The sequence below is a fragment of the Trichoderma camerunense genome (genome assembly GCF_050948025.1).
Source record: "Trichoderma camerunense strain CBS 138272 chromosome Unknown V8C40scaffold_7, whole genome shotgun sequence".
In the NCBI taxonomy this organism is placed as follows: Eukaryota; Fungi; Ascomycota; class Sordariomycetes; order Hypocreales; family Hypocreaceae; genus Trichoderma; species Trichoderma camerunense.
In genome coordinates this window covers 60925-77763 of record NW_028145363.1, presented here as the reverse complement: position 1 = coordinate 77763, position 16839 = coordinate 60925, and the positions used below count along the sequence as shown (strand labels likewise).

Genomic DNA, 16839 nt, shown 5'->3' with positions numbered 1-16839 from the left:
ATTACCTATCAGTTGAGGGGAGAGCTGCTGCAGAAGGGGGCCACAAGGGTTACACCTGACCAAGGTTCCTCCGTAGGCAGTGGCCCAGGCACCCGCAACTTGCCTGCCTGGTAGAGCAATTGGCGGCGCTGATTGGTTGCTGTTAGTCAGCACGGCGGTTTGGGCCAATGGGAGGGGAAAGTTCTTGTCTGAGGCACCAACATCAGTCAGCCTAGCGGGCAGCAGCAGCGACACGAAAAAAAAAGCTGAGCTGACCAAAGAAAGGGCCGGCTTTTGCTTTGACCTGAACTTTTGCCTCTTCCCGTCTGCTGCCACCAAAGCTCAACGGGTGACCATCCTGCTCGAGGTATAAAGGGCCATTTACGCCTTTTGCACTGCACCTCTCTGGTCTTTGTTCAGCAGTTTTTCTTCTCGTTTTTCTTCTCTAGTCTCTCATTCGGTCATTGCGCCTCTCCTTGTCCCTGCTGCGGCGCCTATTCGTCGCGGCTCTCAGCCCTTTGTCAGAACGGCGTCAGATAGAGCAGATAATCCCGTCTATCAACCAGAACGCGACTTTTCGCTCATCACCTCATCACCTCGCAGCTGGGCATGATTAACCTGGGCGGGCGCTGCTACCACTAATCCACACGCCATCGCATATGCGCGCTTTCTCCCGCGATTCTCGATTTGTTTTCCGTGGCCGATATTGATCGCGCCCTCTCGAGTCCCTCTTCGCGAAGCACAACACACTTTACCACAACAAAGCATCGTCTGCGGATAGCTTCCAACAACTAGTCACTCCCTCCGAATACCGCGATACACGGACGCCCATCATGTCGTTCGGCGGCGGATTTGGGGGCGGTTTCGGCTCAAACACCAACCAGCAGTCCTCGGGCGGGTTTGGTGGCTTCGGGGCCAACAGTAACACAACTCCATCAGGTACATTCACATCACGACCTCGACCAGGCGTTACATACCAATCACTAACCATAACCCACACAGGCTTCGGCTCCAACACTGGAGGCTTTGGTGCATCTCCCAGCACCGGTGGCGGCATGTTTGGCAACAACGCTACTTCAGGCGGCTTTGGCTCAACACCTGGTAAGTCTGTTCTCATCTTCTCATAAAAGTGACAAGGGCACGGAGCTTTTATCCACTGCCCTTGTTTTCTCGATAATCTCCATCTCGACCTCCGCGCCTCTTCCAATTCTAACAAGATTCTAGGCGGCTTTGGATCAAACACGGGCGGCTTTGGCAGCAAGCCTGCTTTCGGCTCGACCCCTACTACTACTCCTGCTTCAGGTGGTCTTTTTGGAGCCTCCAGCACCCCTAGCAGCACCGGTACGGGCTTTGGTGGGTTTGGATCAAACACCAACACTACCACCCCCTCTGCGTTTGGCAGTAACACCACTGGTGGCGGCCTATTCGGCAATGCTAATAAACCAGCAGGCGGTTTCGGAACTGCGAACACGGGTGGCTCTCTGTTTGGCGCCGGCAACACTAACACCGCTTCCAACACGGGCACGGGCTTTGGCAACTTTGGTTCGACCAATACCTTGGGCGGCGCCACTGGCGATCCTCCCGGCACGGCTGTCACTCCTTTCCAAGCCTTTACCGAAAAAGAGCCCAACAGCAGCACCAACCTGTCCAACGCCTTCCAGAACATCTTGTTCCAGGATCCATATAAGAAGTGGTCTGCTGATGAGCTGAGATTGGCGGATTACGTCCAAGGCAGACGGCACGGCAACCCCAGCGGTGCTGGAGCTTTTGGAGTCAACTCGGGCTTTGGCGGCGGCTTCGGCAATCAGACGAATACCCCCTCGACTGGCGGCTTCGGAGCGACAAACACAGGCGGAGGATTGTTTGGATCAGGCAATACTGCCAGTAACACAACCTCTGGATTCGGCGGCGGCTTTGGTGCACAGAATACCCCTGCTGCTAGCAACACTGCTGGTGGCCTCTTTGGCAACACCAACAAGCCAAGCGGAGGCCTTTTTGGAAACACTCAGCAGAACCAAACGGGGGGAGGTCTGTTCGGAAGCGGCGCCACCAACACTGCGACGACTGGTGGTTTTGGTCAGCCAAACACCCAGAGTGGTGGGCTCTTCGGCGCAACGAACAATGCTGCGGCCAACACCGGCGGAGGCTTGTTTGGCAATACTGCTCAGAAACCCGCAGGCACTGGATTCAGCTTCGGTAACACTGCAAATACGGCGGCACCTTCGGGCTTTGGGACGCAAAGCAACGCTTTTGGCTCGAATACCAATACCGCGACTGGTGGCGGTCTCTTTGGCAACAACGCCGCCAGCGCACAGCCTGCCGGAGGTCTCTTCGGGAACAACGCCCAGCAGCAGCAGCCGAATACCTCTGGAGGCTTGTTTGGTCAGGCACAAACCCAGCAGTCTGGAGGTTTGTTTGGCAACACTCAGCAGAAGCCGGCTACTGGTGGGCTTTTTGGCTCCACGCCTGCCGCTGCCAGCACAGGTGGCGGCCTTTTCGGAGGCAATACAGCTCAGCAGCAGGGAACGACAGGACTGGGAGGCACGAATACTGGAGGCCTTTTTGGAGCTAAGCCAGCTGCAACAGGTGGCCTTTTTGGCTCTGCGCCTGCCGCTGCTAGCACAGGTGGTGGCCTTTTTGGCGGTGGCAACACGACCCAGCAAGCTGCTGGCACCGGCCTCTTTGGTTCAGCCGCGAATCAGCAGAAGCCTGGCCTCTTTGGATCTACGCCCGCGGCGACGGGTACGGGAATGTTCGGTGGCGGTGCAGCGGGAACTCAAGGCGGCATCTTCAGCAATGCTGGTGCCCAACAGCAGCAGAGTATGGGCCTCGGCGGTTCCTTGCTAGGAGCTTCTCAAGCAGTTAACAACGCGCCACAAGGTCTCACTGCGAACTTGAGCGACGTGTCGGCATATGGCTCACCGTCGTTGTTCTCCGGAATTAGTGGAGGCGACGTTCCTAACCCTGGTCCACTCGCGGTGCCCCTGAGCGGACAGCCGAAGCCCAAGAGACCGTCCATCTTCCCCATGTACAAGTTCACACCTGCGGCATCGGGCCGTTTTGGTACGCCTCAAAAGAGAGGGTTCGGTTTTTCTTACAGCAGCTATGGGTCTCCTGGAGGAGCAAACCCTGCAGGTCTCTCTGGCACTCCCAGCACTCTGGGCCGTAACTTGCTCGGCGCCAGCAGCAGCGGAAATGCCCTTAGCAAGAGCATATCCTCAAGCAATCTGCGTCGCACCGTCAATGCTGACGACAGTATTCTCCTCCCTGGCGCCTTCTCGAACACTAACAACACGCGCTGGTATGGAAGCACGGGCTCGAAGAAGCTGGTTATCAACCGCGAACTAAGAAGCGACCTCTTCTCCACGCCGAACAAGGATGGGCGGAATGGCGATAACGGAACTGGCCCACGAAAACTAGCTAAGCGCGTTAGTTTTGATACCAACGTAGATGGCGAAGACTCTACCCCTGTGCGAGCACTACCGGCTCCAGGCGATGTGCCAGAAACCCCTGGCGAGGATACTCCCCGATCGGACAAGTCTACTCCCACCACAAACGGACTTTGGACTCCTGAAATGGAGCAGGTTAAGGGCAAGGGCAAGGACAAGGAATTGACCATTGTTCAAGAGGAAGATAGTGCTACCCCCGAGCCCCAGGCCAATGGTTTCGACAATGCTCCAGGAAAGTACTGGATGGACCCTTCACGAGAGGATATTCAGAATATGAATAGAATTCAGCGACAACGGATTGACAACTTCACTGTTGGCCGAGAAAATGTCGGTCACATTACCTTCAAGATCCCGGTGGATATCAGTGGTATCGACTTGGATGAGCTTTGCGGCGGTATCATCCAGCTGGAACCTCGATCTGCAACCGTCTACCCCATTGCGGCGAAGAAGCCTCCTGTCGGAAAGGGGCTGAATGTGCCTGCCAGGATAACATTGGAACAATCTTGGCCTCGCGGTGGTCGAGACAAGAGAGTCGCCAGCGACCCCAAGCGCTTCAACAAGCACATTGAGCGGCTCAAGCGCATCGTCGACACCACTTATGAAAGCTACGATGTGGACACGGGAGTTTGGGTCTTTTCCGTGGAGCATTTCACAACCTACGGACTAGACGATTCCGATGAAGAGACTGAGTTTGACACTACTCTCGACCTTCCTACTGCTGCCCCATTGTCCAACGTCGCACCGCCATCGGCTTTCCGTCCGTCACAGGATGATGAGATGATGGATTTTCCTCAATCGCACATGCTACCTGGCGCATTCGATGACCAGGGAAAGCTGTTTGCGACCGAGTTCACTGGACGACAGTCTTTTTTAGGGGCTAGCTCCGCGGACTCTGCCACACATGATGTCAAATTGTCGCTGGAAAACGAAATGACCGGTGACGACATCGCAGAGTATGATATGTCCGAGGATGAAGACATGACGACGTCTTCTGTCGGACAGCATCTCGCCGCGGAGCATGACGATGCCTCGTCCGAGGGTGGCCAGGATGTTAAGCGCTCGACCGCAACTCCTGGCGGCATTCTCAGAGCCAGAATGAGAGCGATGAAGGATTCAGCTGGCCCCGTGAAGCTTGAAGTCGCAGATGGCGACGATTGGATGGAAATGTTGAGGAAGACGGTCAGCCCGATGAAGCGGGACCGCCATCTACTAAGGGAAGTGGCTGGTCCTACCTCTAAGCAGGGAAAGACGGTCACATTTGATCTCGATGATGAATCGGATTTTCGAAAGTCGTCTATTTGGGGCAGGAGCATGAGCAGGCCCGACAGGAAGAATGGAACTGCGACTGGTGCTCAGATTGGTATGGATCAAGGACGTGGATTTGCCACGAGTATCGACTTGATGAATTCCTTGTTTGAGAAGCCAAAGCCAAAGCCGACACGCCAGGAGTTTAACGCTTCTCAGTCCGCCAAAGGTTTTCCCAAGGTCGGTACCCTCATTGTTTCGTGACTTGACACCTCCCCCCTTTCTTTTCCCTGTTGAGATTGATAATAATTTTTTCGGGCTGGATGGAGGCCCTATGTGTATTTAACCAAGTAATGAATAGAAAGAATGCTAAAATATTATGTGTCCATTATAGTTCCCGTACGAACGACAAGCTAAGACTGCCACGGCTGAAGAAGACAAGCGCGCCTTTCACAGCGCCTCGAGGCCAACCTGGGGGCCGGACGAGACGCTTGTCTTAATTCGGTCGTTGGACGGCTCACACTCGCGCCGGTCAATACGTGATACCTCGGATATCCTGACATATCAACGGTCTAGTATACAGACCGACGACCAGGATATCCGCCTGGCTACGTTCGCTGCTGAGGTAAGAGGCGTCGTGTAATGTGAACCAATAAAAGGCATTGACTAACATTGTTTCAGCCATCAAAGAAATATCTCGCCTCTCAGGATGTCGTGACCGAGATCGATGTTGTTGAAGGAGTGCCACAGGCTAGCCTTCATGCTACAAGTCTCAAGAGCCTGTATCAGCCTAAATATACGAATGATGCAGCTAGCATCCATGAGAAGCAGGTGTGGGAGCTCGCAAGCATCCTGTTCGACAATCTCGACAACCAAAATTCGATGGAGGAGGAACATTTGGCGCGAAGAAATAAGCTGTCCCAATTCTGGTCCGATTTGGTCGAACAAGCCTCATCGACAGGTATTGGTCTAGCAGCCTCCAGTGAAGAGAAAGCTCTCGCATGTCTTGCCGGTCACCGAATCCCAGAAGCCTGCAAGCACCTCTTGGATGGCAAAAACTTCCGCCTTGCAACTCTGGTCCCCCTGATCGGCACTAGTGATGTCGCCAAGAGGGAAATGAGAGAGCAGGTGAAATCGTGGCTGGATTCGAAGATACTGTCCGAGTTTTCCGAGGCCATCCGTACCATTTACGAGCTCCTGGGTGGAAATGTCTGTGTCTGCGAGGGTTTAAAGGGCGTGCCCAACGAGGATAGAGTTGATTCCTTTGTCATCTCAAAGCACTTTGGCTTGGACTGGAGACAATCTTTCGGCCTGCGATTGTGGTATGCCATTTCGAACCATGATGACTTGTCCGCTGCCGTTGAAAAGTTCAAGGACGACATTGATCAAGACAAGGAAGACCTGCCTCGCCCTTGGTATGTTGAGCAGGGCATCGCTCCTCTTTGGGACGACGCCAAGATCGATACTCGCCAAGATCTGTTGTGGGGTCTTTTGCAGCTGTATGCTGATCAAGACGCCGACTTGGAGGCTGTCCTTCGTCCGGAAAACTCGCAGCTATCCCCTCTTGAGGCAAGACTTCGATGGCAACTGGGTATCGCCCTGACATCCACTGGCAAGGTCTCGTACGGCACAAACGGGGTTGAGAAGGCTGATGCCGCTACTCTGGCATACGCTGCCCAACTTACCCGAGCAGGCGAGTGGCTCGAGGCTGCTTTCGTATTGCTACATCTGCACCACACAGCGGCACGCAAAAAGGCGCTCCAAGAACACCTCTGCCAGCACGCCAACTTGATTGGCTCTGAGTCAGATGCCAACTTCGTCATGCTCACCGAGAAGTACCGCATCCCAGCAGCTTGGATCTGGGAAGCTCTTGCGCTGTATATGCGTTGCGTAAAGAAAGATTCTGTGGCTGAAATGCAGTGTCTTTTGCGAGCGGGATCGCACGTTGAAGCCCATCGCATCTTGGTTCAGCATGTTGCTCCGCAGGCCATCATTGAGCGCGATTACGCCGGCTTGTTGTCTCTCATCTCTCAGTTCCAAGATCGTCAACAGGGCATCACAGAATGGACTCAGGGTGGCGAGATTTATGGCCACTTCCTCCAGCTGATTGAATGCCGTGGCAAGGGAGAAACCGTTTCTCCTGCATTGCTCGACAGGCTCCTTGCTGGTCTGAACGCGATGAAGGATATTGGAGTTGAAAACAACATTACGCGATACGCCGCTATTTCCGACATGGCAGACGAGACTGCTAGAGAGATTGTAAAGTTGACACGACAGAAACAGGTATGTAGTTCTTTCATTAGAAACACCCTTTTGACCATCTTCCACTAACATGATTGCAGGATATGGAACTTCGATCCAGAATTTTGAGCCTTCCGCTTACCCAAGATCGACTGCTCGCATACTCGGTTGACCTGAGTCTGGACCGCTACAGAGAGGTGATGTCACATTAAGGCTTGGAAATGAGACCAGACGAGATGAGATGAGATGAAATGGACAGGGCTCGGAAATATCTGCTGCATTGGGTTTTCTTTATGTATTGACTGTTTTTTTTTTATTCCTCCATTGAAAAGACGAAGGAGATGCACACACTGGGAGGGGAGGGGAAGAGATTAGCTAGTATCACGAGTGGAAGGACAGAGAAAGGAAAGCAAGAGCCAAGCAAGGGCTGCATTAGTAGTGTAGTATAATAGCTGTTCTATTTAGATTGATGCGATTTTGCCATCGCGTGTAATGAAGATGCGGATGCAGTCTAACATCATGTCGGTTGTATAAAGTGACAGACACACACACACTGGACCCAACGCCAAATCTTCGGCCACGAACAAATCTTGCCTTTGCAAAATAAAATTCCAGTACAATATTGCATCACTTGAATCATTCATCTAAAAAGCCATGTCGAAGCCCAAAAACTGGCCTGCAACGCTCCCCTATCTCAAAGCCCCTCTCTACGGCAAAGACATTTCCCCAACACACATCCAATTCCTCCGCACAAAACCCCCCTCCGACAGCGCCATCGACCAAGTCCCCATAGCACCAGCCTCGTCGCCCGCAACGGAAACCCCGTGCCCGCGCGTCAAAATCCAGGCTATCACAGATCGTAATCATCCGGCATACGGCCAGTTCGGGCTGTTTGCAGCGCAGAACATTGCGCCGGGGGAGCTGATTCTGGCGTACTTGGGACGGCTGCACGGAAGGGCGACGACGAGTGAGGAGAGTGACTATGATCTTTGGCTGGATCGGGAGATGGATGTAGCGGTGGATGCGGCGGGGGAAGGGAATGAGGGGAGGTTTGTGAATGATTATCGGGGGATTGAGGGTAAGGAGAGGGCGAATGCGAGGTTTGGGAATGTGTTTTGTGAGAGATGGGGGGAGGTTTGCGTGGGAGTTTGGGCGGTAGGAGGAGGAAGTGGGAAGGGAGATGGGAAGAAGAAGAAGATGAAGAAGAAGAGTGAAGGGGGGATTAAGAAGGGGGAGGAGATTCTGGTGAGTTATGGGAAGGGATTTTGGGAGGAGAGGAGGAAAGATGGTGATGGTGATGGTGATGGTGATGGTGATGGTGGAGGGGAGAAGTAGGCAAAGCGGAGGTCAGAAAAAGCGAGACCGTATTCAGCCAGCACCTGAATTTTATCATCTTAATGTAGTAGCAGTTACTAGAAAAATATATACATAATAGCAGTTACTAGGGAAATGTAAATATAGCAGCTACTCTCTTTGTAGGCGTATGATCTAACTCGTGTGTTTTCGAAAGCTTCTTGGTCTCGGGTTTTCTGTCCTCGCCTGGTAGGTAATGAGGCGAATCAGATTGTTGCAAGATATATAGATCATGAAATGCTTTGCTTGGTTTACGTTACAGAGTCTCATACTCTACAGCTTCAAATCCTCCTCACAAAGAGAAAATCACATAATAATAATAATACTAAAAGGTATACCCCCCGGTGTTCCGTGGCGCCACCCAACCAGCCCTTACGCCGGCCCCCTTCCCAACGATACCGGCAAAGAGCAATAAAAAAACAAATAACAACAAGTTTAATAAGATACAACAAAGGGCAAGAATCAAGTTGTGATATCCCTTTCCAACGCCCTACGCATGCTGAGCAGTCCCAAAAAAACAAAGAGAGAGAGCCAAAAAGAACATCCCCCGTGAATTGCAGTCGGCATGTTCACTATTCGTCTTCGCCCTCAGCATCCACATCCAATTCTTCTTCCTCTTCGTCTCTCCCGTTGATCCCTTGGTCGGATGCCGCCGCTGCCTGGCCGCCCAGCTGTACGACGCTTAGCACAAATCCGTTGCTCGAAGGCTGAGGAGTCATGACTCGAACTTCATCCTTAGCAGGCTCTTCGTCGCCCAAAGATGTGGAAACGCTGTGATCGCCGTCTGTAACCAAGTCTGCTCCAAGAGCTGCCCTATCTCTCCATCCAGGGGGCAATCCCGGCCCGCTGTCTGCATTGCCGTAGTCCGACTTCTTCGTCCCCTTAGGCCACCTGCCAGGGCCACGACCAGTGCCGCCAGTCCTTCTCCTAGATCCGCTGCTTCTAGGGCGGCTGGCAGTAGGTCGCCGGCTGCTTCCCCCAGCCCTTTTCGGGCGTGGTCGAGAGCTGCTCCCGCCGCCCGAGCTGCGAGGTACCAATGGTCTGCTCACGCTCTGTCGCGAGCGGTCGGCACGGCGGCTACCGGCTACAGGTGGGAAAACCTCAAAGCGGTGTGGTGGTATATCGCGATAAGGCGTCATCCAATCTGGTTCTGAATCCACGTCATCCATGGCTTCGTCTTGCGGTTCTGCGTTTTCTTTATCTTCAGGGGCCATCTTCTCCTCGATCGACATGATTGGTGTAAAGCCGGGGTTACTATTGCTTGAATCACCCGTCTCCGATGCGGAACCAATTCTCGACTGAGGCCCATCGTTCATTTCACCATCCATCATCATCGAATGATTTTCTCCCGATATGCCGTTTGCGCCCTCCTCAAGCTTAGCCTCATCGTCTTCCCGAGGGGCAATTGTATTAATAGGCGGGCCAAGTTCAAAGTTGACAGCATTGCTGCGACCCATTACATATGGCGTCCACGCAAGAGCCTCGGGCTTCAGCTGCACATAACCCTTGGATTCCCATTTGGCCACGTACTGTCGACAGTACTCTAGATCGATCCGGAAGGCATACACCTTTGTCTGTGGATCTCGCACCAGCGCTCGAAGGCCTTCCAAAGCGGCAATCACGTCGTCTGGTGTCATGCCCGTATCGTCTGATATTTGCCTAATGCTCAGCCCGTTTTGCTTGTGCTGATCGTCCTTCAACGTCTCGATGAAGTATCGGCAGAGTCGCAGGCGCCAGTAATTTCTATAGGAGACAAGGCCCATGTCGGAGAGGGGCTTCTCTGGAGACCCCGTCTTCTCTTCCACTTTGGTAAGGAGATATGAGAAATCAATGAGTAGGTTGCCGTATCCCTTTCTCTGGTGGATAGGCAAGGTTAAAATGCATGAGACGTTGTTTTGGCTGCTTGCGCGCTTCTCTTTGGAGAAGTAGCCGACAAAATGGTAGCCGCAGTCATCGTACTCACACAAGACATAAAACAAGAATGGTTCTACGTCGTAGTACAATGTCTTGGACCCTAGGAAAAGCTTTGCCAAAAGACACAGGTTCTGGCAGTAGACTGGGTTCTTGCGGCCGTCGACTTCAAACACCGACACCGATCCATGTCGATAAATCTCGTCGCCCGGAGGATGCTTCGCAGCGCATTTGAGCTTATGGCGCCACGCCACGTAGTCCGAGTTCATGTATTTTAGGCAGAACTCGCATATGTACAGCACGCGGTTCCTGCTGTACTCGGCTGGATATGGTGCTGCGTACCACGTATCGATCTCCCAGCCGCCAAACTCGATGCACTCTATCTGGCTGGCATTATCGCTCGACTTCTTCGACTTGCGAATAGGCACGTCCACTTCTGCCTGCATTGCCAGCACACGTGCTCTCCATTCATCCTCTGCACGCTGCTTGGCTTGGTCAAATCGTCTCCGATCGTCAGGCTGCGGGAGCGTCTTTGATGTGTCTGCTTCCGCTTCCGTCAAGATACCACCGTAGGGCTTACCCTTCATATCTTCGGTTTCTTTATCGAATAAGGAGTAGAAAGGTGTTGAATAGGAATCAGTGGTGAAGGGCGTCAGGAATGCGGCAGGCGGTGCCGTAACGGCTGCAGAGTTGGGGCGCACAGCTGATGGTGCGACTGGAGTCCGTGGCGGTCGCGTGCTTGCTCCAGAACGTCTCCTTTCTCTTCGTCTGCGTGAAAGTATCTCTTTGAGGTTCCCCGGCCGCACGCGCATCGTCACGACAAGAGACACTCGTGACTTCTTTTCGATGACGACGAGAGATGGGCGAGCAACTTTTAGCCGAACCGCACGAGAACTCCCCCTCGTTTGCTCCGCTGATTTGCTATCAGTATCTTCATTACCCGATGCAGCGTCTGTTGAGAGACCCCGCCGGCGTCTCCGCAGGGCAATTGTGGCTTCTTCAGGCTCAGCAGACGAAGTCTTTCTCTTCCGCAGTAGACGAGGCTCGTCCGAGGCTTCAGCATGGGCTGCGGGGTCGTTGAGGTTGGGTTCTGCCTCTGCGCCATCTTGCATGTGATGTCTAGGAGAGAGTTCAGGAGGGGCATCAGAGAGCTGCGACTCAGGCCTAGTTTCGTCGTCAACGCTGGCCCCTCTCTCTCGTTCTTCGGGCTCTTCCTCCTCCTGGTCAGAGTCGCTATTATCACACTCTGGACATTTCCAACGTTTTGCAGCTGGACCTGGGTCAGTGAAATGTTTTCAGGGACAGGCTTGACAATGACTTACTGTTCTGTTCGCTCATCGCCGCCGCATCTCGTGCGCATTGCTGGTGAGCTGAGATACGTTAGCCAAGCCCGTATTGACATCTTGCAGCAGCTTCTCCAGGACCCACCATTTTCGTTACATCTGGTGCACGTCAGGAATGCCTCGAAGTCCTCGCTCGGGTCGTTTTCTTCATCTTGTTTACAGAACATGCAGACGTTTGAAGGGCCGGTCTCTGATTCGTCATCCTCTTCCACCTCTCCAGCATCCTCCCAAGCGGGCTCCTCGTCAGAATCATCCTCGGCATTACTGAGAGGTTCTGAAACATCACTCTCCGCATCTTCATCGTCCTCGTCCTCATCATCCGTATCCCCTGGCTTGATCTTAACGGCGCCAACCCCCTCATCACCGTCTTCCTCACCATCAGCGTCTTCGTCTTCTTCGTCTTCGTCTTCGTCGTCATCGTCATCGTTATCGTCGTCGTTCATTTGGAAGGGTCGGCCGTTGCTGACCACAATCTGCTGATCCACAACAATCTCGGTATAATCTTCTCCCTCCGCATCCTGATCCATTTCCTCGTCGATCTCCTCTCCGGAAGCGTCACGATCACTCAGCTCATCGTCATCCTCCTCGTCTACCTCCATGCCGTCAGTGCCCCTTATCGTAGTCTGGGCAAAAACTGTGCTCATAGTCCTCTCCTTTGTAGCTGCCGGTGTAAACACATCCTCGCCAGCCGTATCTGCCGTCTCGTATTCAGCGTCTTCAGAGAGCATGACGCTCTGCTGCAGCTCCTCCTCCATCAACTGCGCACTCGTCATGGTTATCGCTGCTTAATGGAACTCTCGGAGTAGAGATGTGGCTCTGACGATGGCATATCGATCGAGACTCGGCGTTTGCGATCTGGACTCGGGTGGCATGTGTGGCGCTCTCTCGATAGGTTTCGTGAAGCAGAAAGTGGCTAATTACTGCTGTTTCCAGGTAAGCCATATGGAATCATCCAACTAGATGCATAGAACCTACCTGTAAAAGTGCATGTTGCCACAGCGGTTTTCTGTTGACTGTTGCTGGAAGCAATGCGACAACAAATCGCTACAGTCGCGTTCTCCAAGCTTGTCCCAAAGTCGCGGAAGCAGGAGTCACAGTGCGTGCGCATTCGATAATCGCGTTCCCCCGCCAAATATCGGCTCGTCTACAGTATGAAACCCCAGTGCGCTAACTATACGTTGGTACAGGGATGTCCCGCTGAGGCCTCAGGCATCCAAATTGGTAGCTCCAATTGGTCCTCTGCCCACTGACGTGCAGGCTCAGTATCAAGAACGACGCTCGGCAGAATCTCGATATTGCGGCCGTGTTCCGATTGTCGAGCGGTCAATTCGATTTCGACCTCTTTTACTCAACCGACATATAGCCCAGAAGACCGTCGAGGCGGCACAGCACAACCATGCCTGTCCCTTTCGAAACTCTGATACCGTATGGTATCATGATTGTCGTGCGTATTACAGCGAGCGAGATTTCACCACAAGGGAATGCGAGGCGGCTCACAGTTTGCGAATAGATGTTTGGTGTCTCGGGTACCGGACTTGCAGCCTTCAAGACGTGGCAGAACGAGGGCAAGCGACCGCGCTACTCATTGGATCAGTGGGACAAGGTCAGTCAACTCCAGCCGGGAATGCGGTTATTTGCACTTGATAACTAACTATTACTTGCAGCAAAGTAAGAAACTCTCAATGAGACGAATTTTCACTCGGTGCAGACAACGGTCGATTTGGATACTAATGAACTCGAAGTGATGGAGCGAGACCGACGCCTGACAGGCACATTGAGAGGACAAACCGACAACCCAGAGGCTCCATTGGGATTCGAATTCAGCAATGGATGGAAGGTAAAGTCGACTCACATACACATTTTATCTTACAGACGAACAAATGCTCATATTACATACAGCTGGAGAAGAGATTCACCTAAGGAACCATTTATTTGTATACAACCCAACAGACTAGAGAGGGGGACCTCGGAATCCAAAATGAAAGAAAGTGTATATACCAGACTACGAGTGGGCTTGACTGGATGGCGGACGGCCGATATGGAGCCCGAACTCGGCCTCGTTACCCAAGCATTCACATGGCAATGCTAATAACTGTTGGCTTATGTTGGGAATTTGTTGGCAAAAAAAAAACTAACTCTATATTGAGATCTCCGGTCGGTTCTTGTTGAGACTTTCCAATAATGTGCACGCCTGGCACATTGCTTGGCTAGACATGTAGCCGCACTTGACGCATTTTCCGAGCGTCTGTAGTTGAACAGGGCCGGGCTCCTTGGAGCGGCGCTGCCGTACAGGGAGCTTTACGACATCATCTTCATTGACTTTGGGTGTGCCATTCGATGTGATCTCGGTCTCGAGCCCATTACTCGCGGATTGTTCTGTGGTGCTTGCCTCCACTTGTGTGATCTCGTTCCCTGGCGTTCGAGCATTGGCAGATCCGCAGCCTCCCATGCCCTCGCTTTCGTCACAGGCGCATGCCCCTTGTCCTTTGTCTGGCGTTAGACGGGCCATGTCCTCGCCGCTCCGGACAATATCCAATATTGCACTTGGCCGGACTTTTTCTAAATTCTTGATGAGGCTTCTCGCTGTCCCTCGAAATGCCTCGGGGCTGTATATGCATTCCGTACTGAAATAGTCCAGCTTCTTGTGATGTGCATACAGCACAATCTCTTTCTCGTAGGCGTACTTGAGAGGTTTGCTTCTCTTGACGTCGTTCAATGAGCCGCCAGTGACAATACTGGTGCTACGGGATAGTCGAGGCAAATCTCCCCTAAGGAGATTCATGAGGACAGTCTCTGCAACATCATCCGCATTGTGTCCGGTAACAACGTGCTTGATTCCCAGCGTCTTTGCGCCCCGATCCAAGGCCTGCCGACGAAACACACCGCAGTATGTGCAGTTTCCTTTCTTTCCAATAGTCTCCACGACTTGGTCCATTGTCCAGCCATATAGTTCATCGTAACCCACAATCTTCAAGGGCATGTCGTACTGAACTGCGTTTCGCTTCACCGTTTCCAGAGAATCATCTCTGTAGCCTTTGATACCTTCGTCTATGCTGAGAAGGACTAGATCAAGCTCATAATTGTGGCGCTCATTGAGAGTCTTCAGAACAGATGCCAGCACTGTTGAATCCTTGCCTCCTGACGCTCCAATAGCAACCTTTTCTCCGGGGTAGAACAAGTTGGACGAGATGATGGTATGATGTACTTCATCCTCAAAGACTGTGATGAAGCATTCGCGACATAGTTTATGATGGTTCTTTGGTCTCTTAACAACTGCCTTGTTCGCCTGGCAGCGCACGCATGTGGTGGGCGGCATCTTGTAAGGAATCTAATGTGAATATGTGGTGCAATGAGATGAGGTTGCTGGTAGTCGTTGATGTATGTATTCCAGGTTACAGTGAAGCCGTATATGCTCAGTGTTTCAAGTGGTGGAAGGAATTTCGAAGAATTTTATCGCTAAATAAAAAACAAAAGGATATAATATGGCTCCGGTCTTCACAATATTAAGACTCATCAGATGAACTCCAGACAAACTCTCAAGGCGCCATGCATTGGAAATGACTCCAGGGTACTTCCTTATCTCTTATCGATCTTTTTTCTCAACAATCGATAAGGTCACGTGCATAAACGCCACAGCAGCCACAACCTCGAAGCCTCCTCATAGCGTTAGGGCCCACAAGTCGCGGGACGCCAAAGCCCTAATTTTCCGCCCACGAGCTAACTGACGAACTTTTCTTTTACTCTTCTTCGCAACCTGCCTCCAAGGAAATTTGTTCAACCTCGACAAATCACCCCCGTCGCCCATAGTACAAGATGGTAAGTTAACAGTCAACCAAAAGACTCTAATGGCCACAGTTTGTGAGTCAAATGCGCGAAAGCGCAATTGATGCAACAGCGTCTAGCTTTTATGCAAACCTGTTGGAAAACATTCCGCCTGACGTTCACACCTCGTGTGTGGACTGAATGGTGAAGACTTGGCTGGAGACACAAATGTGTTGCTGAAATATGCCACAATGTGTTCTCGTTAGAGTTCAGAGAAGACTTTTTGGCTTGAGCCCCTCGCTGATGTCTTCTTTTCTCAATGACAGCCTCCCAAATCTGGCAAGAAGGTCGCCCCTGCTCCGTTCCCTCAGAGCAAGGCTGGCAAGAAGGGACCCAAGGTTAGTGAAGAAAATTTTTAATACTCCCCCCCTGTTGAGACGACACCACGTAGATATCTAACAAGATGGCATAGAACCCCCTCATCGAGAAGCGCCCTCGCAACTATGGCATCGGCCAGGACATCCAGCCCAAGCGAAACCTGTCTCGCATGGTAAAGTGGCCCGAGTATGTCCGCCTCCAGCGCCAGCGCAAGATCCTTCGCCTGCGTCTCAAGGTCCCCCCCTCTCTGGCCCAGTTCCAGCACGTCCTTGACCGCAACACTGCCGCCCAGGCTTTCAAGCTCCTCAACAAGTACCGACCTGAGACCAAGGTCGAGAAGAAGGAGCGTCTCCTGAAGGAGGCTACCGCCGTCAAGGAGGGCAAGAAGAAGGAGGACGTCAGCAAGAAGCCCTACACCGTCAAGTACGGTCTCAACCACGTCGTTGGCCTGATTGAGAACAAGAAGGCTTCTCTCGTCCTCATCCCCAACGATGTTGACCCCATTGAGCTGGTTGTCTTCCTTCCTTCTCTCTGCAAGAAGATGGGCATCCCCTACGCCATCATCAAGGGCAAGGCTCGTCTCGGCACTGTCGTCCACAAGAAGGTCAGTCTAGTTCCCAGATGTCAAAAGAGGCATGGATAAGAAAACTAACTTTGCCATAGACCGCTGCCGTCCTCGCCCTCACTGAGGTCCGCTCTGAGGACAAGAACGAGCTGTCCAAGCTCGTCTCTGCCATCAAGGATGGCTACCTGGAGAAGCACGACCAGGTCCGCCGACAGTGGGGTGGTGGTATCATGGGCCCCAAGGCTCAGATGCGCATCATCAAGAAGCAGAAGGCTCTTGAGGCTGCTACCAAGATCTAAGCTTTCTAATACCCGGGTTGCATTGGGATTTATGGGATTATCATCGGTGTTTTAAGGGTTCAGGGCATGGCAAAAAATGAATGAATTTCCAGCACAGTTGTGTATCCCAAAACATGATGGTTCCAGGTACATGCGTGAAATGAGTGATGCAGTAACATGAATGACAAGAGGTTCACGAGAGAGTCGTAGCCACCTGCCCCAAGATGAGTAACCTGTGACCTTGACCCAAAAAGGCTCTCAATATCGGGTCAAGCCCATTACGACGAGGCATTACTAAAGCCTTGTCCCGTATATGGATGTGTCTAGAAAGAATA

At 52.4% G+C, this 16839-nt stretch overlaps 6 protein-coding genes across 6 annotated transcripts; 4 read left to right on the top strand and 2 right to left on the bottom strand.

The window, feature by feature from the left end:
- Positions 1 to 265: 265 nt before the first annotated feature.
- V8C40DRAFT_242066 (nuclear protein 96-domain-containing protein) lies at positions 266 to 7434 on the top strand. Its single transcript, XM_083215148.1, has 6 exons — positions 266 to 918; positions 982 to 1080; positions 1204 to 4913; positions 5068 to 5298; positions 5355 to 6956; positions 7016 to 7434. Exons 1-6 carry the CDS (start codon positions 813 to 815, stop codon positions 7124 to 7126), a joined length of 5859 nt encoding a protein of 1952 aa, XP_083073990.1. The 5' UTR covers positions 266 to 812; the 3' UTR covers positions 7127 to 7434.
- Positions 7435 to 7438: 4 nt separating this feature from the next.
- On the top strand, positions 7439 to 8544 carry V8C40DRAFT_198470 (uncharacterized protein). Its single transcript, XM_083211950.1, has one exon. It carries the CDS (start codon positions 7569 to 7571, stop codon positions 8247 to 8249), a length of 681 nt encoding a protein of 226 aa, XP_083073989.1. The 5' UTR covers positions 7439 to 7568; the 3' UTR covers positions 8250 to 8544.
- Positions 8545 to 12541, bottom strand: V8C40DRAFT_198557 (uncharacterized protein). Its single transcript, XM_083211951.1, has 3 exons — positions 11607 to 12541; positions 11501 to 11548; positions 8545 to 11448 (listed from the first exon to the last, which is right to left on the bottom strand). The coding sequence occupies exons 1-3, from the start codon at positions 12292 to 12294 to the stop codon at positions 8840 to 8842; spliced, it is 3345 nt and encodes a 1114-aa protein (XP_083073988.1). The 5' UTR covers positions 12295 to 12541; the 3' UTR covers positions 8545 to 8839.
- Positions 12542 to 12549: 8 nt separating this feature from the next.
- V8C40DRAFT_264719 (NADH dehydrogenase [ubiquinone] 1 alpha subcomplex subunit 1) lies at positions 12550 to 13441 on the top strand (the record flags this gene model as incomplete). Its single annotated transcript, XM_083219565.1, has 5 exons — positions 12550 to 12617; positions 12709 to 12946; positions 13032 to 13124; positions 13209 to 13358; positions 13421 to 13441. The coding sequence occupies 5 exons, from the start codon at positions 12550 to 12552 to the stop codon at positions 13439 to 13441; spliced, it is 570 nt and encodes a 189-aa protein (XP_083073987.1).
- A 158-nt stretch (positions 13442 to 13599) lies between these two features.
- On the bottom strand, positions 13600 to 15334 carry V8C40DRAFT_242058 (uncharacterized protein). The gene has a single exon (XM_083215147.1). It carries the CDS (start codon positions 14835 to 14837, stop codon positions 13659 to 13661), a length of 1179 nt encoding a protein of 392 aa, XP_083073986.1. The 5' UTR covers positions 14838 to 15334; the 3' UTR covers positions 13600 to 13658.
- On the top strand, positions 15251 to 16705 carry V8C40DRAFT_242055 (60S ribosomal protein eL8). Its single transcript, XM_083215146.1, has 4 exons — positions 15251 to 15337; positions 15610 to 15681; positions 15756 to 16265; positions 16325 to 16705. Exons 1-4 carry the CDS (start codon positions 15335 to 15337, stop codon positions 16523 to 16525), a joined length of 786 nt encoding a protein of 261 aa, XP_083073985.1. The 5' UTR covers positions 15251 to 15334; the 3' UTR covers positions 16526 to 16705.
- The last annotated feature ends 134 nt before the right edge of the window (positions 16706 to 16839 follow it).